Here is a 19,825-nt window from a genome sequence, read left to right on the forward strand (position 1 = left end):
AAAAGACTATTATGTCCTTAGTGTTGGTCCATAAGACTCCAGAGCTGCTATTCAGATTCAATGTTTGCTGTCTGGAATTTGTTTCTGCAGTTTTGACTTGCTGATTCTGAAGGAGGTGGTGCAGAAAATGGCCGGCATTGAGATCACAGATGAAATGACTTCAGAACAGTTAGAGGCCATGACAGGAGGAGAGCAGCTCAAAGCTGAGGTATAAACACACAGCTAATGAACACTTGGAATCTCCTCATGCTCTCAAGATGATAATGTCTTTAATATCGTGTGTGTGTGTGTGTATCCTGCAAAGATGTTTAGGGAAATGTCCTTATTCATAAATGTGACTGTGTTCACAGGGTGGCTACTTCGGCCAGATCAGGAACACGAAGAAATCTTCTCAACGCCTGAAGGACACTTTGCTAGATCATGAGCTAGCGCTGCCATTGTGTTTACTCATGGCCCAACAACGAAATGGAGTAGTTTTCTTGGAGGGAGGAGAGAAGCATCTTAAACTTGTGGGGCACCTCTATGACCAGGTTTGCACCTTCTGAATTGCTTCCTTTTTTTAAAAACAAATGCTGAAATGCTTTTGAGTTCATAACCTTTTAAAACACTGGCCCTTGAGAAACATCTTTGTCTTTGCAGTGTCATGACACGCTGGTGCAGTTTGGTGGCTTTTTAGCTTCCAACCTCAGCACGGAGGATTACATCAAGCGAGTTCCCTCCATCGACATCCTTTGTAACCAGTTTCACACCCCACACGATGCTGCTTTCTTCTTGTCGCGTCCCATGTACGCACATCAGATTTTGGTCAGTTGTTCCCCAGGCCTTTAAACTTGCACCATCACCTACTGTGAAACTTGTTATTGTTTTTTTTGTTTTTTTACTATTATATATTCTTAAACTACAGTCAAGATACGATGAGCTAAAGAAAGCTGAAAAAGGCAACCGGCAGCAGCAGAAGGTCCACAAGTATGTGGCAGCGTGTGAGCATGTGATGACGCCGGTACACGAGGCTGTGGTGTCCCTCCATCCAGCCAGGGTCTGGGACGACCTGCGGCCTCAGTTCTACGCCACCTTCTGGTCTCTCACCATGTATGACTTGGCCGTGCCGCATGCTGCCTATGATCGAGAGGTGAACAAGCTCAAGGTCCAGATCAAGGCCATCGAGGAGAACCCTGAGATAGTAAGTGTCGTTTGTCGTTAAACATCTCTTTAAGAATTTGTACACACAACTGCATTCTGCAGCTTCAGGTATGGTTTACAAACGGAGATCAAATACATAGTAGTGGAAGATAACGAGATGATCTAACAATATTTTTATTTTCTATTTAAAGCCTATGAATAAGAAGAAGAAGGAGAAGGAACGTTGCACTGCCCTGCAGGAAAAATTACAGGAGGAGGAGAAAAAACAAACGGAGCATGTCCAAAGAGTTTTGCACCGTCTCAAGTTGGAAAAAGACAGCTGGTTGTTAACCAGTAGGTATCATTATATTGGTCACTGAAAAGACAGCATTAAGATTTGAGAACAAAACAGATTTTGTTTTATTTTAGTAAAAACTTTACACATCTCATTCAGACTTCAGTCTCAGTAGACAAATGACGATTTAACCATAAATCCTGAAGTTTTCTTGAAGTCTCCTGTTAGTCTAGCTCTGTGAACTCATGCAGATTTAAATATTTTATGGCAGAATCCACAAAGAACGAGACCATAACAAAGTTCCTGCAGCTATGTCTGTTCCCTCGCTGCATCTTTTCCTCCATCGATGCTGTGTACTGCGCCCGCTTTGTTGAGCTGGTCCACCAGCAGAAAACACCAAACTTCTGCACTCTCCTCTGCTACGACAGGGTAAGAGATTTATACAAAATGTTGGAATATTTCAGCACCAGCCTTCTGAGGTTTCTTAGACCTACAAGTAGAGATGCACTGATTGTGGCCATGTTATTTATGTGGAGATAATCTCGTGGGTTGTGTTAGAGGATTTGCTGTAAAACTGTTACTTTATTTCAAAAAGACAAAAACATAAGAAGTTAATGTTTTAATATGCCATTACTGTTTTATATTAGTGACGACCTGTAAACATAAGTCTTCTTATGTATTCCTCGAAGAATATAGACCCATACCTTAACTCTGTGGTTTTCAAATGGCTGCCAACATATCCAAATCCACCATGTTCCAGGACAGATCAACTGTCAATGGATAAAACAGTGGTCATTTTCCTTAACTTGTCCCGCCTTCCTGGTATCTGCCGACATCCATCTCTCCAGTCAGCTTGCAGCCTACAGGAGCAGCTGACAATCCTCCATAGATGATGCAGGTTTATCTGTGGAGATAAACCTGCATTAACAGGTTAATGCAGGTTTATCTGTTACCTGTTGGTGTAAGAGGCTGTTAAACAGCCTCTTGAACAAAGTGAAAGAATGTCCCTTAGAAAAAGACAGCAGTTCACTGGTATGCAAATATAGTCCTTACTCTAAACAATTACAGGTCAACATGTTTGTTCCAAGGTTGTTATTTTTAGATTATTTTACCTTGGACTTATGCAATGGGAATATTACAGACACTTTCACGGTCCGTGCTCATCCACCTGTTGGATCCTCTGACCACAATGTTTTTGTACTTCCTCTGTACAAGCAGGAGTTGAATGATATTCAGGGTAAACATCGGTTAATCAGGACACCTCTGCTGAATAATTAAACTTTGAATAAAAACATATGTGACTTTAAAAGCTTTAATGCGTCACAGGCTCATTTCATGCATTCACCATCTATTACATTATGTTGCAGGTCTTCTCTGCCATAATTTACACTGTGGCCAGCTGCACAGAGAACGAGTCTCACCGCTACGGGCGCTTCCTCTGCTGCATGTTGGAAACAGTGACCCGATGGCACAGCGACCGTTCAGTCTATGAGAAGGTCCCCAATCTTGCTTGTTTTCTACATTTCCAAACCCAGATTTATTAGCAACCTTTTGTCTGCCTTTGTGAGCAGGTATTTGATTTGTCTCTTCTCATTGTGCAATTTTAGGAGTGTGTGAATTACCCCGGCTTCCTGACCATCTTCAGAGCCGCGGGGTTTGATGGAGGAAACAAAGCAGATCAGCTGGATTATGAGAACTTCCGCCATGTGGTCCATAAATGGCACTATATGCTGACTAAAGTGAGCTGGTCTTTTTATGAGTGATCTTGATAATTGCAATCTGAACTCTAAAAGGTGGTTATTGTTCATTTATCGTTTCTCTTTTGTTTAGGCTTCAGTTCACTGCTTGGAAACAGGAGATTACACCCACATCCGAAACATTCTGATCGTGCTCACCAAGATCCTACCCTGCTATCCAAAGGTCCTGAACCTGGGCCAAGCGCTGGAGTGCCGCGTCCACAAGATCTGCCTTGAAGAGAAGGATAAGAGGCCAGACCTCTATGCCTTAGCCATGGGGTAACACAGCATTGTGTGCTGCCGAGCTCCATGTGGAGCATTTAGCTAGCATCTTTTTCATGAAGCACTGAGCTAACAGAAACATAGGCTGTCACCCAACTAATTCTGACAATGAGATTGTAGCTTATTGATTTTGGCAAAAAGATTTCCATTAGAAATATTTCAGGTTTCCGGACTGAGTTGCAATTTCTAAAAAGAAGCTTTTAAGTTCATCTGTTTGGCAAGGTTCACTTAAACTCTGGTCTGTTCCAGCTTGCGCTCATTATTTCTACACTTTATTGCTGCTGCTGCTGCAGCAAGTCAGTCTGAAAGCAGCTTTTAATACGAGGAACTGCAAAATCCAACTTACAATAAAGATAATAAGTGAAGGCAGCTCTCACTGGTCTGGGCATGAACAAAGCACATCAGGGTTATTAGCACTGAGCTTCGGTGTCTCTGTGTTTTGGGGCCGCTTCATCCAGATGCCTTGTCCTTACTTTGGTTTAGTGGTCGTAGCTTTGAATCCCTCAGAAAATGAAGAGATGACTGGTTTATCCTTATGTGTGGATTCAACCCAAGTCTCTAACCTTATTCTAATATTTACTAAACTCAAAACAAAGTGTGTCAAAGAACATTAATGTCGACTGATGAATTTACAGAGAGAAAAGGTAGGGGTTTTCAGCTTTCTTCCTAAAAGAATTAAATTTTTCTGTATTTGACCAGCAGAAAACACCATTTGATAAATGTGTATCTAAAATGGTCATTAGCTGTGTTTCTGCCCAGGCAAAGGAATTATTTTCACTGTGTGAGAATCAGACGTTCTTCGGGGATTCTTTTTTGGTGCTTTGTGTAAACTCTGTGCATCTCGCAGTTATTCAGGTCGGTTGAAAAGCCAGAAGGTGCACATGGTCCCGGAGAATGAGTTCCACCACAAGGACCAGCCGGCTCGAAGTGCCACACCTGCAAGTCAGCAGAACGGCCCTGGTGGCACCAGCAAGCCAGCAGCCAATGCGAGCAAGACTGAGGAGGGGGTGTCAGAAGATGGGGGTGAGTAATGAAAGGCAAAATGACTAACCAGCTTCACACGCTCTACTTCTGTTTTATTAGGTTATTATGTTTGTTTAAAATTAAAGTTCTAAAAAAAGCTTGAATTTCTGAATATTCATACATGACGGTAACTGTTGTTACTTGTTTAATACTCCTCCTACTGTAAATATGCCTGCCAGTTGAATTATAATAAATGCGGCCCTCTGTTATTTAGATCGGGGCAAGGACAAACCTCAGGGGACCACCAAGCCAGTGAACAAAGCTAACAGCACAGCAGCCAAAGTGACCACCAGCAATGGAAACGGTGCTCTCAACAGGTAAGTCTCGCCTGAGGTATACAAACATTCCTGACAAAATATATTTTTGAGGGTTCTTCCTCAGTCCGGGAAACTATGGAGTATGTCCATTTTCAATGTATTTATCAGTCTGTGTTTTCCCATTCATCATCGGTGCATCCTATGATCCATCATCCATGCACCTTTCTGTCCTTCTAAAGTGCATCCTTCTGTCCGTTTCTCCATCTTCATGCATCCGATTTTCCATCCCCCATTCATCCAACAGTTCACGCGTCCATCATCCATTCATTGTGTCTGTGGATTTTTGGCAGATTTAATATTTACCATCTGTGGTAAATTTATTGTGAAGTTCTTTGTTTGTACCATTAAAATCTCATGGTGAACTCTAAGAAATTTCAGTCTGGAAAAAGGAAATGTAATGTGGACATACAAAATGCAGTACGTGCAGGAACTGATTTAAACTTCTCCAGTTTCCTATTTACTGGCTAGTTTTGTTTTAAGCTTCTGAGTTAATTTGTCGAGTAAAGCAATGGATCTGTTTGCAGCACCAAAGCTGTGAAAGATGACAAAGAGAAGAGCGGAAAGGAGAAAAAAGAGAAGAAGGAAAAGACGCCAGGGAGCACTCCAGAGGCAAAGGCAGAGAACCGCAGAGAAAAACAGAGAGACGAAAGAGCGGGAAAGGAGGAGCGGGTGGTGCGTGAGGGTAAGGAGAAGACCCCGAAAGCAGACAGGGAGAAAGTCAAGCTGGAGGAGAAGAGCAGCAAAGACGACAAGGCCAAAGCTGGAAACGAGGAGCCCGCGGAACCAGCCAGAGAGCGTGATGCCATCAAGGAGTCCAAGAGCAAGGAGAAAGGAGACAGGAATGCTGCGACTGCGACCCTCAAGTCACCAAATCCGAGATCAGAGTCTGCCGAATCTGAGAGGGGTAAGAAGCGGTTCCAGGTCTCTGTTTCAATATGTTGTTCTCTAAAGAAATGAAAAATATTTATTATTAGAGCACAGTTTAAAGTTTGTCAAAATCTTTTCATTTCCTGGTGCTGTTACATTTATAATGTCCTTTTAAAGAAAAAGAGATAATGTGGCAAAATCTTGGATGCTGGCCGTGCAAATCAACAAGTTTTACTTTTCTTATCTCTGCAGATCACAAAAGACGAAAGCTGGACAGTCACTCGTCCCCATCCCACTCCTCATCTGTTAAGGTTAGTATGGCCTGAGGAAGGCTGTGCCCGTTTCTTCTCTATCTGCCGGAGCATTCCCTGCCTTGCCCATTCCAGCAGCCCTGAAGATCATCTGGGAGAGCTGCCACACATGCAGGCATGGCATCTGGAAATCTCAACCGTAACCCATGGGAGTTGGAAAGCATTCCATGGACATGAGCAGGAAATTTTGCAGAATTTGGAAAAATCCTGAAGGACTTAGTCAAGAGAATATTATGTATATTATATATTTTCATATTGAAAAAAATGCCTATTTTCATATAAGTGAAAGCAGTCGGTGTGCCTTGGCAAGACGTTTTTTTTACCACGTTTCTATATTGCTGAGGAGTTTTTTTTACATTTTTAAAAATAGTATTCACGCCCTGTCAAGAAGTCTCCAAAGGCAGTTTTTTACCCACTAGGAGCAGTATACTACCAGTTGAAATAGTTCCCAAGATTTTTTTCCTCCATTTTTGTGAGCTCTTCCTTCTTTAAAGTTGATGTAAAGTATCTTGGTGTACCCTCGGCGCCCCTCAGTGCAGCTCAAAGATGGATGGTGTCCAGCAAACCTCTCTGGCGCTACCTCCAGAGTGCCTCTACATCTAAGCCATCGTTCCCTTCTCATCATCCGCTTGTCGAGACAGCCCACGGCCAGCCTTCACATCACGCATGGAGCATGCCCAGTCAGTCCTGCCGCCCTGCAACCCTATCTCTACAGCTCCCAGCCGCCGGCGTCATCCGTCGCTCTACCTTCTGGCAAGCATTATCTGGAAGAGAGAGCCGCCAGCACCCAGGGATCAAGAGAGAATGAATGTTGCAGTTGCGAATCCGCCAAAAATGCCACGGAAAATAAAGCCTGCCCCTACAAAGAGAGTGTGAGGGAGAGAGTGGGTGAGACCTGAATCGTCTGGAGTCTTGTCCAAACCACTGGAAGCTTGTGATAGGTCTTTATTGTACCCTTCTACGAGAGAATTAGGCTCCATGTGTCTTATCCATTCCTGAACTGTAAGTGACAGCAGCAGTTATCTTTGTAGGGATGCAGCCCAGCACATTTCAGTGATTTGTACAACACACAGGCACATAACTGCACTCACCCACAGATATGACCACTATTTACAGCACTTGCACTTTAGAAGTATTGAGATACCAGCTGTGCTTAAATAGCAGACATGTTTTAGTGTTAAGACTAAGATATTCTACATATGCTCAGGGTTTTTCTATTAGATCATATCTATTTTCTAAGTGTTGACATGCCAGATGTTGACCCTATGAACTCTCCTCTATGTAATAATTTTGTCAAAGCCTTAGTTCTTGAAGGTCAGAGATCAAGGGAGAAGTATGCTGTTGGATCGGCCCCTCTCCCCCTCCCTTCCTCTTCTACCAACTTTCTACTGCTGTCTGACAACCTCCTCCCAAATCCCCACCCCCTCCCAGCTCATCTGTCATCTCCATTCATCCCTACAGGACAATAGCAACGAACTCAAGGAGTCTGCATCCAAGGTTTGAACTGACTTTGCTACTTATACTTCCAGTTAGCTCGTTTAAGAGATCTATGCAGGTTTCATATGAAGCAACTCATCTAGGAGGTCTTCTCATTGTTTCAGTCTGTTTGTGTTGCCTGGTGGGCCTTTTCAAATTAACAAGCAGATTTTTATTGGTAAAAACGTATGATTTTCCTTCCACTTCAAAACTATGCTACATTGTTTTTGTCAGATGAGATTAAAGTAATTGAGTGAAGTTACTCATCGAACTGTCACCATAATTAATAAGTCAGCACCCTTTGTGTTGCAGCTGGAGAGTCAAGGTGGAATAGCTTGATAACATGCTAAATTTAATGAAAGAGGGGAGACAGGAAATAGAAAAATTAAATCAATGGTTGCGTCAGCTTGTTCAGGAACAAGATCAGACAGCATCAACTAAGGCTGCACAATATATCGCAAATATATTGTCTTTGCAACATCAGTGTGCGGTATTCATATCGCAGAGGACTGTTTGGAGCACAAAGATAGCTAATAAAGTGTTATGAACTTGCATTTTACCTGCTGATATTTAGCCGGTTGTAGTCTAAGGGGCAGCAGATGCTGAAGCTGGACAGAAATGACCTCGACCTAAACGCTAACGGTCACAGAGTGATGGGAGCACAGATGAGAGAGAGAGGACAGAAGAAAATAGGCCTATATCACACCTGACATCATCAGCATTAACCAATATTATCTCTATGGCAAGATTTTCTAATATCGTACAGCATAAACCCATATTATTGCCTGTAAAATAAACGTTCACTTAGATTTCTGCTCTGTGAGAAGCCGCTTTAAACCTTGGTGGTTTTAAAAATCCTGGGATTTTTTTCTGCGTTCAATCTGCTTATTAAGAAGCTTATTACCTCTTTCCCTGCAAAATGCATCTGCTTTTGATCGTTTTAAAGGGACATCATTGGCATTTTTTCACCCTATGATGGATAAAAAACATCTCCTTCAGCGAATAAAGCAAGATGGTGAATATTTAAATATATGAAACAAGGGCAGTATGTTATTATTAATAAGTATAATAAAATGTCACCTTAATCATACCACAATATTTACTATTTTTGGTCTAAAACAATGAGCAGCAGAAAACGAATTCTTATTGGACCGTTTAAAGCCACTGCCTCCTCCTGACAGTTCTGCTCTTTGAAGTTCCTTCTGTTTTTTAATGAACCAACGAGTTTAGGTTTAAACTTGTCATGAAGGATATTACCTTTTTAGAACAATTTGGATTAGTGGTGTTCCGATCAATTGGCCGCTGATCATTATCTGCCGATTTCCATGAAAAAGAAAGTGATCGGTCTATGCCAATCACAAAACCCGATCACCTGTACCTCATACTTTGCAGCCTGCAGAACTCGTGTGCAGTGTAGTGTGTCTCCCCCTTTCCTTCACACTGCAAGCACACAGCAGCAAATCCTAAACAAACATGCCTGCCATGTGGACCTTTTACTCTGGGTGTAAGAGTGATGTAAAGTTTGCGTCCTGCGACATGCAACAGAAAAGCACATCATGGGGGAAGCATGTTGAAATGCTACAACACAAGGAATTTATTTATGTATAAGAACAATCTCTTGGCGGAGTATGGTGAGCTTTCGAGGCTCACTGCAGAGAATAAAAAGGAGACACCGGCAGCAGTCAGACGGCAGGTAACGCAGCCCACCATCACCAACGCTCGCACTGTGCCTGCAATTTTATTGTAGTTTTTCTTTTTAAAAAAAGTAAGTAAACACATGGTCCCTTTTTTCCAGATCACTTAGCCAGTAGCACTTTTAACTGAATTGAAAAATTTACATCCAATCCAGGTGATCGGTATCGGTGATCGGCAGCGTAAAATCTGATCGGTGCATCTCTAATTTGGATGCAGAAAATTTTTGTTTTGACGTGTTCCTACAGGAAAAAGCGACTTGTTTAAATGAAACGATGTTAAAACAATATGACCTGTCTTTAATTCCTTCGCCCAAATAACAGTTATTTCTTTTTGTAGTAAATTATTAGTCCCAGGTCCAAATCTGCGTATACGTGTTCTAGCTCTGCTTGAACATGATTTTTCTGCCATGTGTGGTTTTCTTTTTTTCTTTTTCGAATATTTTGTGGATTAAAAAACATTCCTGAACTTTGGGCTTGACCTTTTCGTAAATATCATAACATAGATAGTTTTTTTCTTTCTTTCGTTTACATTTTACATGAGATTGTAAGACCGCTACTTAAAAACACAAACATCAGAGCTTAAAATGCCTGGTTTACATTTGTACATTTGAATTCAGTAGTACCAGATATGGATGGTCGAGGCTGTATAGATGAAAGTTGTACTAGCTGTTTTAATGTCTCTATTGATGTTTTTGTGGGGGGAAAAAAACAACCGCAGTATATGTTTCTATTTTAATTATTGGTACAAAATGGATCAAATGCATGTTTTATAATTAAGAAAAAGGCCATAGTGTGATGTTCTTACACCGTGATTGTTCTGTAAAGAATTTTCCCTCCTTTTCATTAAGTAGTCCTGTTTACATGGAGGCTGCCAGTACAGGCTGTTAGTCCCGTTAAGTCAGAAATGTCATTCTGTTTGAGTGTTTTCGAGGAGAAAATATTGTATTCCCAGGGTAAATGCGTGTAAACTGATCAGATCTGTCCACGTCATCTGTTTTGATTTTTATAACCAACAAGCTTTAGCAGCAATAGGGATCATATCCCAACATGGCTTTCTGTGAGCTTCCAGGTACGCTCCATGCCAATCAGAGGAGGAAATGCTAGCCTATAAAAGGTTATCAGATTTTTAGTCTATAATCTTGTTTTACTCATTGTATGAAAATTAGAAATTGTTGTATTTATAACTGTAATAATCACTATATTTAGCGGCATTGGGGATCATTGTTGCTTTCCTGTAAGAAACTATTAGATGTTATATTGCTTATTTTAAATGTTTGTGTTAAAACTGTGAAATGAGAATCCTTTATCGACCCATCCGTTGTCCCATATTTGAAATTTAAGATAAAGAGATCAGTGGTAGGGATGTGTAATGTGGATGAGCAGCAGAGCAGCCTCTGGTCTTGGATAAAATCCATCCGCACGATTTTCTTCACCATAAAATTCAATCCGTTTAGATAAAAGATGAAATGTATTTTATTTAAGGGAGTTTGTAACTACTGTAGAGCTCTTCCACTGCTGCCCTGTCCTTCCTGCGGTGTAGTAGTATTTTTCTAAGTTGCAGTGCTTGCAGTTTGGGGAAAGAACTGCCGCTAGTGAGTCATAATGAGCCCTTAAAGAATGTTTAGGATTTCTTTAGTCCTTGGCACTTTGCTAATCCCTGATCATGTGGCTCAGCTAGTATTCCTGAAGATCGCTTTCATTGTTTTACATGTTGGTTGAATTTGCAGCTGATTGTAAGTCACGTCTGCACAGTTTTATGTCCACTTTTCTAATTGCCACCGTGGGTTTCGGTGCTACTTTACTCTTTGTTTTAAACTCTGACCACATCCAAGCTATTTGATTTATGCAATTTCTGTCCCTTTTTTTAAGGTAAGCTTCATTTTTGTATTGTTTTTAATTAAAGAAGTCTTCATGGCAGACTAGGAATATTGCATCGGGGTTCATGTATTGGTGACTTTAGGAGCTAGGGTACTTGGAACTGTGAACCAAGGCCTTCTTCAGAGAGAAAGTTCTTGTTAGATAAAGAATAATTCTCATTTAGCAGCATTTATTTATTAGCATGATGTATTTGCTTCATCCATATGTATTACATTCACGTCAAATTAGATTTTGTTTAGTCAAATCATACTGAATGGGTCTGAATCGTGGTTGAGGAGTGACTCATGCTGCTCATGTAGCTTTAATGATGGATATAAAACCCTATTCAGTAGCTGTATTTTCTGTTACTCTTAGCATTATGTTTTTGGTATTCTTCATCTAGTCTTAACAAAAATCTGTTCAACTTAAAAACATTGACATTTGACTGTGCTTTCACAAAGTGTTATTTTCACTGCATCCTTTTAGAGTGAGAGAGAAGACGTGTTGGGCTAAACCGATGTTTCTAAAGCCGCTGTAATCGATAGTTATAGCTACAGGCTTTACACAGAGCCTGTGAGAGAGGAATCAAGGAGGAGTTTAACTGAAGATAGCTAATGTGACTGGGTCTGTTCGCTAGAGCTGTCCAAAAAACCCGTGCATCTAATAAAGGCTGAGATGTATTTAGGCATGAGGCTATTTAGGCTTTTGAAGGTGAGCAGTAATGTTTAAAAATCAATACAAACAGAGGAAGACGAGCACAGCAGTGATTTCTTCAAGTCTGGTAATGAGTCCAGCTGCAGGTTTTTGAACCATTTTAACTTGGATGGAGAGAGACGTTGATACCTGGAGGCAGGAGGAGCACATGTTTGAAATGGTGTGCAGCTGGAACAGCGGGACTCTACACCTTGTTTGACTTCAGTATCTGAATATGTCATCATATTTAATAGTTTGACTAGATTAAAACAAACAGGTTTAAAAAGAAAAGGTGTCCGAATACGCTGCCTGGGCCATAAATGACACAAACCTCTGAGTACTCTTTTAGACTGATTAAAGATCATGAATAGGGCTTTAACTTATTCGTGTTCTGTTCCTGTTGGGATTGTTTCCAGCAGCATCACATCAACTTTAATTCAGTTGCCCGGTCCAAGAGCAGAGAGAAGGAAATGGAGAAGAAAGACACAGAGAACACACAGGGCCGATCCAAAGAGAAGAAGGAAGATCGGAAAGAAAGGAAACGGGTGAGTGCTACACAACTTTACATTTAAAATATAAAGACCAGTAGCTGGGATGTAGGTGGTATTTTCTCCCAATTTGGGAGGATTAATTAAGTCTGGATTCATTATTTAGAAAAAGGAGAACAGGATTGCAACATGAAAGCTGCAACCAGATAAAGAAAAAATTGGTTCTGCTCACAAATGTATTAAACCTTAAGTAACGACAGAGCTTTATAACTTATAATTGACATGTTTTTAAACGTGAAGGGTATTTATTGCTGAATTCTGACGTCTGGTTGTTATCGCTTCTCTTTTAGGATCACACTGTCAGCGACCGTGAGACGAGCCAAGAATCCAAGCGGAGGAAGGACGAGAACGGCACCAGTAAGTGCTTTCTGTCCTGACAAAATATCACGCGTTTCAACTGTCAAAACTCGAAATGGGAGCGTGATGGCAGTATCGGTTTCTTCTCAGATTCCTCCAAAAACAGCCAGAGCACAAGTCCTTCCTGTGACTCTCCTATGTCGCCGGAGAAAGAGAAGAGCAAAAGATCGAAATCCTCAAGCAAAGAGAAGGCAGAGTCTGTGAAACCCGAGCGAACTTCTTCCGGAGGCAAGAAGGTCAGCCCATCATTTGTTACCATGGCAGCACTCCTTATTTACCTGTAAAGTACATGTAAAACAGGCCTCGTTGGTTGTTGTTAGTACTTGACTAACCCATTAAAATAAAAATAGTACATTTTATTTGCATTTAAAAACTGGTATTTTGTGTACAAAAGGTGAGAAAGGAAAATACTTTGGTTGCTTTTTTTTTTTTTTTTTGAAAAGTATTCCTTGCTTTTGTCTTAACCTTCTCCCCTCTAGAAACTCATCAACTCTGATCAGTTCTATTTCATCCCTACTGACCGCCAGAGGGCGGTGCTGAAATCAAATTCAAAAATTCAAAGATACTTTATTGATCCCCGAGGGGAAATTAGAATTCCAGTACAACCCATCCAAGACATAAGACAAGGGGGGGACGGGTCACCGAGGTTTTGCTGCCCACTCACAAGCGCTGCCCTTAAGGTGCGCCCCCCTCAGGCGTTCAAAGCGCTGTGTTAATACCACAGTGTCTGCGACACCTCTAGGAGGAAGCGAGCCAAGTCTGACCAGGGCCTGGCCACAAGGGTTGAGCAGTTGTTGACAGAGTAAGCAGAGATGAAGACCTTGTTGCAAACCTGTCATTCTGATGCCTCACTTCCAACCGCTGGGCTTTCTTCTCCATCCATGCCTGATTTGTATGTGGAGGAGGATGTTTTGTCTCTGGCCGCGGCGGCCTCTCAATTTAGAGATGAGGAGGAGGCGCAGTCCTCCCAAGCCTCTGAGACTGGCTCATTTTCTTCGCAAAGTGCAGTTGGTGAGCCCAGTGACTGCTCTATGCAGGAGGTCATGTATATGGCCTTGAGGCAGCTGCAGCTGGAACTCCCGCTAGGAGAGGAGTCTGCCTCCAGGAGTGCTTTTTTCAGGTGCAGACACGCTCCTACTCCCTTTTCTGTCCCTCTGTCAGAGGAGTACCTGAGGGAGTTGCACGCCTGCTGGCGGGACCCAAGGACATTGTCACATCTTTCCACAGACGGCCTAGTGTTGGCTGCCATGCACGAGTCAGTCAAGGCAGGCCTGGACCGTATGCCAGCGGTTGAACCCGCTGTCCGATGCCCACGTACTCAATGTCAGGTTACGGATGACCTCCTGTGTAAAGCATACAATGCAGGAGCGCATTCTGGCGGCCTTGGCAACTCCATGGCACATCTCATGTTTGTCCTCTCTGCATCCCTTCAGGACGCTGGTGGTGCAACTGCGGCAGTTTTTTTTAGCAACGCAGCATTGCCGGCCTTTGCGCTGATGACCAGAGAGCTCGGCCATGTCGTGCCTTTCCTCGTCCAAGCTCGTGGACAGGTGTGGGTGGCGCAGTCTCATCTGACCGAAGCATGACGTCGGACCCTCAGGGGTATTAAAGTCGTGCTGGGGGAGTTGTTCGAATGAGCAGGTGTGGAGGCACTGGAGCGAACTGTTAAGGCGCATCAGACTTGCCAACAGCTTTATGGCCTCTGCAGGAGTATGCCCCCTCCTCCTCCTCAGCACTGGAGCTGTCCTTCTGTTAGCCCCAGTGCTCGGCCGCCACCTCGGCACGGTGATAGATCTGGAGGTTTCTATCCCCGAGAGGTGCAGCAGAGACCCGGCAGGGCCTTTCGCCAGCCAGTCAGCCGCCCAGTTAGACAGACCCGGGATCCTGGTTGCCACCCCACCCCTTCTGCGGTAACCCAGGGGCTACTATTCAATATACTTTGTTATGCCAAAGAAAACAGGCTGTTTTCGCACCATTTTAGATCTGAGGGGACTCAATCAGTACCCTTCCACATGCTTACGATGCCGGATGTTCTTCAGGCTGTTGCGAAGGGAGACTGCTTTACATCAGATCTGACGGAAGCCTACTTTCATGTGCCTATTGCGGCAGAACATCGCCGTTTTCTCAGGTTTGCTTATCGGGGTCGCCAACGGCAATTCCCGGGTTCTCCCTTTCGGTCTCTCCCTTTCCCCAAGGGTGTTTACTTGGTGCGTGAAAGAGGCCCTCTCCTCTGCACGCCTCCGGAGTCAGGGTTCTTCCATACCTGGACGACTGGCTCCTTTGTGCCCCCTCTTGGGCAGGTGCCTCTCAAGATACGTGCTGCCTTCTTGCTCATGTGTCGCAGTTGGGCCTCCAAGTCAACTTGGCGAAGAGTTGCCTGGTTCTGTCTCAGATGACCACTTCGACTACTATGAGGGTCTCAGTTGGGACGGATATGGCACCCTGACCCTAAACAGCTCCATCTATGGGCATGGCCACTGGGAGGCTGACTGGGTGTTCGGACCTTGTCAGGCCCACCATATTGAGTGCTAGGGCAGCCTCTAGTTGTCAGCAGTATGACAACACATGGCATCTTTTTTTCTCAATGGTGTTCTGCCTGCAATGAAAGGCCGGTTTCTTGTCCGGTGCCCACTGTTCTGGAGTTTCTCCAGTCTCTGCTTGATAAGGACTGCTCTCCTTCGACCCTCAAGGTATATGTCGCAGCAATTTCATGTCATCATGCATCTGTTGAACAACCGAACGGTGGGGAGCCATGACATGGTCTCTCTTTTTCTGCATGGTGCGTGTAGGTTGTGCCTGGCGCTGGTTCGGAGAGTGCCCTGTTGGGAGCTGCCCTTGGTTCTCGAAGCTTTGTGCTGTTCCCCTTTCAAGCCTTTGGTGCTAGGGGACCTCAAGTGGCTCAAATATAAGACTGCCTTTTTGTTTTCTATTGTTTCGGCTAAGAGGGTTGGCGAGCTGCATGCTCTTTCTGTCAGTCCCTCATGTCTCCGATGGGGTCCGGATGATTCTGTGGTGTCGCCTTGTGGCCTAACACTGCATTTGTGCCTAAGGTGTTGTCTAGTTCACACCGTAACCAGCCATTGAGGTTGGCTCGGTTTCGGCCTCAGTCAGGTGCAACGGTGCATGGGTCTGAGTTACTGTGCCCAGTACGGGCGCTGGAGGCATACGTTGCGGCCACTGAAGCTGTTAAGACGCTCAGACCGGCTTTTCCTGTGCTATGGCGGTCCCAGGCTGGGTTGTCCACTTTCTAGACAACATCTCTCCCACTGGATTGTGAATGTCATCTGCCACGCCTACAGTGCAGGACACCGTCCACTGCTGGTCCGTGTCAAGGCCCACTCTACCAGGAGCGTCTCTGCTTCCTGGGCTGCTATGCGGGGGGTTTCACTGGAGGCCATATGTGCCGCTGCATAATGGGCTTCCCCAAGCACCTTTGCCAGGTTCTACAATGTTAATGTGGCCGCCCCTCATCCCCTGGGCCAGGTTCTTTTGCGAGGCTCCGCTGGCCCCTCTCAGTGAGGTATGTGCTCAGGATTCCTTGTGACACAGTTGGTATTAGTCATTCAGTGCTTTCAGCACCGCCCTCTGCCGTTCAGTAGGGATGAAATAGAAAGAAAGGTACATATGTAACTACGGTTCAATGAATCCCGGATGACCGCATTCTCTGTCATTCAGAATCCTTGCTTCCGCGAAAAGATTCTGTAGGAACCGAGCCTCGGATGACGTAGGCATGTATAGCCTCTGTGGCCATCCGGTGTGTCACAGGTGTGACTCTTTTGGTATAATTACTCAAACTGCGCACGCGCGAAGGGAACATTCGGTGCTTTCAGCACCGCCCCCTGGCGGTCATCGGGGATTCATGGAACCGTAGTTACATACGTAACTTTCGTTTCTCTGTCTTCACGGCATGATGCTGCCACCACAGTTTTACAGTTGGGATGATGTGTTCAGGGCAATGTGAAGAGTTGGGTTCTTGCTTTCTTAGCTCTTAGTTTCTGCTCTAATTCATCCCAAATGTGTTCTATTGGGTTGAGGTCAAGCTCATCCACACCAAACTCTCTCATCCATGTCGTTATGAACCTAGCCCTGTGCACTGGTGCACAGTCATGCTGGAAGAGGAAGGGGCCAAGTCCAGCTCCTGAAGAACAACCCCACAGCATAATCTCCCTTACACTAAACTTTGCACTTGGCACAATACAGTTAGACAAGTACTGTTGTCCTGGCAACCGAAAACCCATACTCATCCATCAGTTTGCCAGATAGCACGATTTGTCCCTCTAGAGAACATGCCTCCACTGCTCTAGAGTCCAGTGACAACCCCTTCGTGGCTGAGTTGCTGTCGTTCCCAATCGCTTCCACTTTGTTATAATACCACTGACAGTTGATTGTGGAATATTTAGTAGTGACAATTTCATGACTGAAGATGGCATTACATTCAATCTAGAGGTATCGGAGTAAAGGGGGTTGAACATGATTGCACCACATGAAAAAGAAACGTGATAACCAACATTGTGTTAATCTGTAGCATAAAAAACAAGCAAAAACAGTTTGTTGTTGTGGCAAAAAGGTTTAAAGGATATGAAAACCTCTGCACGGCGGTACTGTAATTATCTCTTTTTAACTCCTGCTAACCGTTTCTCTTTCTGTTCTACAGGAGTCCAGGCATGATAAAGAAAAGTCTGAGAAAAAGGAGAAGAGGGACAGCACTGCAGGGAAGGAAGAAAAAAAGCAATATCCTTAAGTATAGAATGACTTGAAAATGATGTCCGTAATTACGTTTTATATTGTATATGTTTGGCGTGTTTAGCCTCAGTTGGATGCTTTTCTTTGCTTCTACATCATAATCTCTGTTTTTGCTCTTTGCCTTGTGTTTATGTAGCCGTGTCTTGATTTGTTATTCCTAAGCTTGGGTTTTCTTTGTGCTTACATTAGACAATTTATTGTATTTTTACTCAGCCGTGTAGACACTCAGGTCCAATATGTGTTGCTGTGTGCACAGTGAGAAACCAGAAAACTGAATTTGCTCATCTTTATTTTGTAACTGCTTGAAGTGTCTCATTGAAATTTTTCAACTTTGGGTTGATTTCCAACTTGTGAAATAATGCACAGAGTTTATCTGGCCATGTGCTCTATGACTTGGACCTGATCCCTTCTAGGTGAAACGTTTAGCTCTTTTTAGGGTTATTTGCCCACACCCTTGACAAATATCTGTGTTTTTAACAGTTTTTTAAAGGAAATAAACTTTAGGGGTTCTTCATCATTCTGCACAGTAAATCCTTTTTCTTAGACATTATAAAATGAAGCAGTTCCGGGTCCCTCCCTAGCTTTTTCTTTGGATATTGACGGAGTACATTTTTCGCAATCAGTGAGTCAGTAGTCCTACGTCTTTTAAGTAATTCGGTTTCCCTTAACGATCACACTCATAAATCTTCTGACAAGCACAGATAATGTGCACTAATCAGTGAAGGTAAGAACCATTCAGTTTCTCTTTCATCAACTCTAAATTGGCCATCTTGGAGTTTCCTCATGTATTTGTTTCCCTCCCTTCTCTGTGCTGCTACAGAAATGGATAAGCTGTGCTTTTATCTGCAAGACGTCCACAACTCCACCTGTACCACGTTGTTGACTTTCATTCTCATTTCCGATTGTATTTTCTTCTAGTTTTTTTTTCCTTTTTCCACGACTGTTGTTAGCTGTGGTTAATTTACACATCACTCGATTATTTTTCCTATTTCAGAATAAAATATATTTGTCTTCTTTTTTTATTTATATATATATATATATATATATATATATATATATATATATATATAAAATAGTTCAGTGCAGGCACAAGGTGCTGCTGTAATCACAGTGTTACTCTTACCAGAATGTGGTTACTGTATGAAATGATCTTTTGGTAGGTAGCAAACGGTCATGGATCCAATAATCTCATGTTTGACAATGTTTTTCTGTTGTTGTTTTGTATGTTGTCAGGCCTTGCCCTTTGCTTGTTTTATTAGATATAACCTGCTTTTCCATACTCACTTACCTCATATCCTTTTGAGATACTTAGATCCTTCTATTTATTTATCTCCTCCTTTTAATCTAAGTAGGACAGCAAGCATAAATGAGGAAATAATACGTAGGACCAGTTTGTATATTGTGTACAATAATAAAAAGCGTAACATGAAATTTGCATCATGTTATTTCATTTTTTTTCCATGTCCCATACGAGTTCTTCTGTGAATTTGTGTTAATCAGGTTTTTACATAATTTATAAAAAAAAAAAAAAAATGTCCGTTCAAACTTTGATTCAGATGTAGAATTGTAAAGAGAAATTCTGACGCTCTGTACTCCAAATGCAACCGTTTCAAAAATGACCGTTGGAGATTTTATCTGCTGTACTCAATGAGTGTATGTTTTGTTTTTTAAGAAAAAAAGAAATTCAATAAAATAGTTTTCTTAGTGTCACTTTAAAATTGTGTCAATTGTTTTTTTCTCCTCTGCAAAAATGAAAAGCTGTATAATGGTTTAGAGATCTTTTTTTCCTTTTAACATAACTCATGAAAACGTTTTTTTCTATTTTCCTTATGAACTCAAACAATGCAAAAATGTATATGTTGGTGGGGAAAGTACTGAACCTTCACCCCTAATAAGACTTGGTTTAATTTCCCTTAGCAACTTGTACCAGTGCCAAACACCTTTTGTAGTCATCAACCAGCTTCTGGCAAAGTTCTGGCTGACCTTTGACTCTTATTACAAATTGTCGAGTTCCTTTTAATTGGTTACTTTCCTGCTGCTGATCTGGCTTTTAAACAGTTCATTGTTTTTAACAAGGTGCAGGTCGGGGATGTTCCAAAAGCATGTTCAATATAAGCCTGTTCAATGTGAATTCATTTAGGATCATCATCCTCAAGCAACAGCAAGGGTGTCCAAGATTTAACCATCTATTTCTGATTCACATGAAGGTAAAAAATTTTGAGGTGGTTCAGCTTCATTATTCTAACCTACTGTTGGCAAAAGGGACCCACAGCATGATGCTTTCACCACCATGCTTGACAGTTCTTCAGGTTCAAAGACTCACCTTGATTTTTCCAATTTATTATCTGGTCATTGTGGCCTGGTAGCTCAATCAGGACACTTCTGTCATGGTTCACATTGATCTAAACAGGCTTTGCTTTGGACAGTCACGCTGGTGTTCCAGCACTTTACATTTATTTTTTTTACTCGTTTCTTCAGAATCACAACTATTTTCCTTTACCTAAAGG

General features: G+C 42.6%; 1 protein-coding gene across 2 annotated transcripts in view; it reads left to right on the plus strand.

Annotated features, from left to right (window-relative positions):
- thoc2 (THO complex 2) overlaps nt 1-19,036 on the plus strand; it is a 38,269-nt gene extending 19,233 nt beyond the window's left edge. Inside the window, exons 20-39 of one of the 2 annotated variants that reach the window (XM_047378408.1) lie at nt 91-208; nt 351-530; nt 640-804; nt 905-1,180; nt 1,332-1,473; nt 1,686-1,843; nt 2,782-2,910; nt 3,022-3,153; nt 3,245-3,429; nt 4,280-4,455; nt 4,670-4,772; nt 5,297-5,676; nt 5,892-5,950; nt 7,412-7,447; nt 12,087-12,215; nt 12,509-12,575; nt 12,666-12,811; nt 17,230-17,306; nt 17,996-18,042; nt 18,139-19,036. In XM_047378408.1, coding sequence (XP_047234364.1) covers nt 91-208; nt 351-530; nt 640-804; nt 905-1,180; nt 1,332-1,473; nt 1,686-1,843; nt 2,782-2,910; nt 3,022-3,153; nt 3,245-3,429; nt 4,280-4,455; nt 4,670-4,772; nt 5,297-5,676; nt 5,892-5,950; nt 7,412-7,447; nt 12,087-12,215; nt 12,509-12,575; nt 12,666-12,811; nt 17,230-17,306; nt 17,996-18,023 — 2,686 coding nt within the window. In that variant the 3' untranslated portion in view covers nt 18,024-18,042; nt 18,139-19,036. The remainder of the gene's footprint in view (nt 1-90; nt 209-350; nt 531-639; nt 805-904; nt 1,181-1,331; nt 1,474-1,685; nt 1,844-2,781; nt 2,911-3,021; nt 3,154-3,244; nt 3,430-4,279; nt 4,456-4,669; nt 4,773-5,296; nt 5,677-5,891; nt 5,951-7,411; nt 7,448-12,086; nt 12,216-12,508; nt 12,576-12,665; nt 12,812-17,229; nt 17,307-17,995; nt 18,043-18,138) is intronic. The other variant, XM_047378409.1, reaches the window with a different exon arrangement.
- Nucleotides 19,037-19,825: the final 789 nt, after the last annotated feature.

This window comes from Girardinichthys multiradiatus, chromosome 11 (genome assembly GCF_021462225.1).
Source record: "Girardinichthys multiradiatus isolate DD_20200921_A chromosome 11, DD_fGirMul_XY1, whole genome shotgun sequence".
Lineage (NCBI taxonomy): Eukaryota > Metazoa > Chordata > Actinopteri > Cyprinodontiformes > Goodeidae > Girardinichthys > Girardinichthys multiradiatus.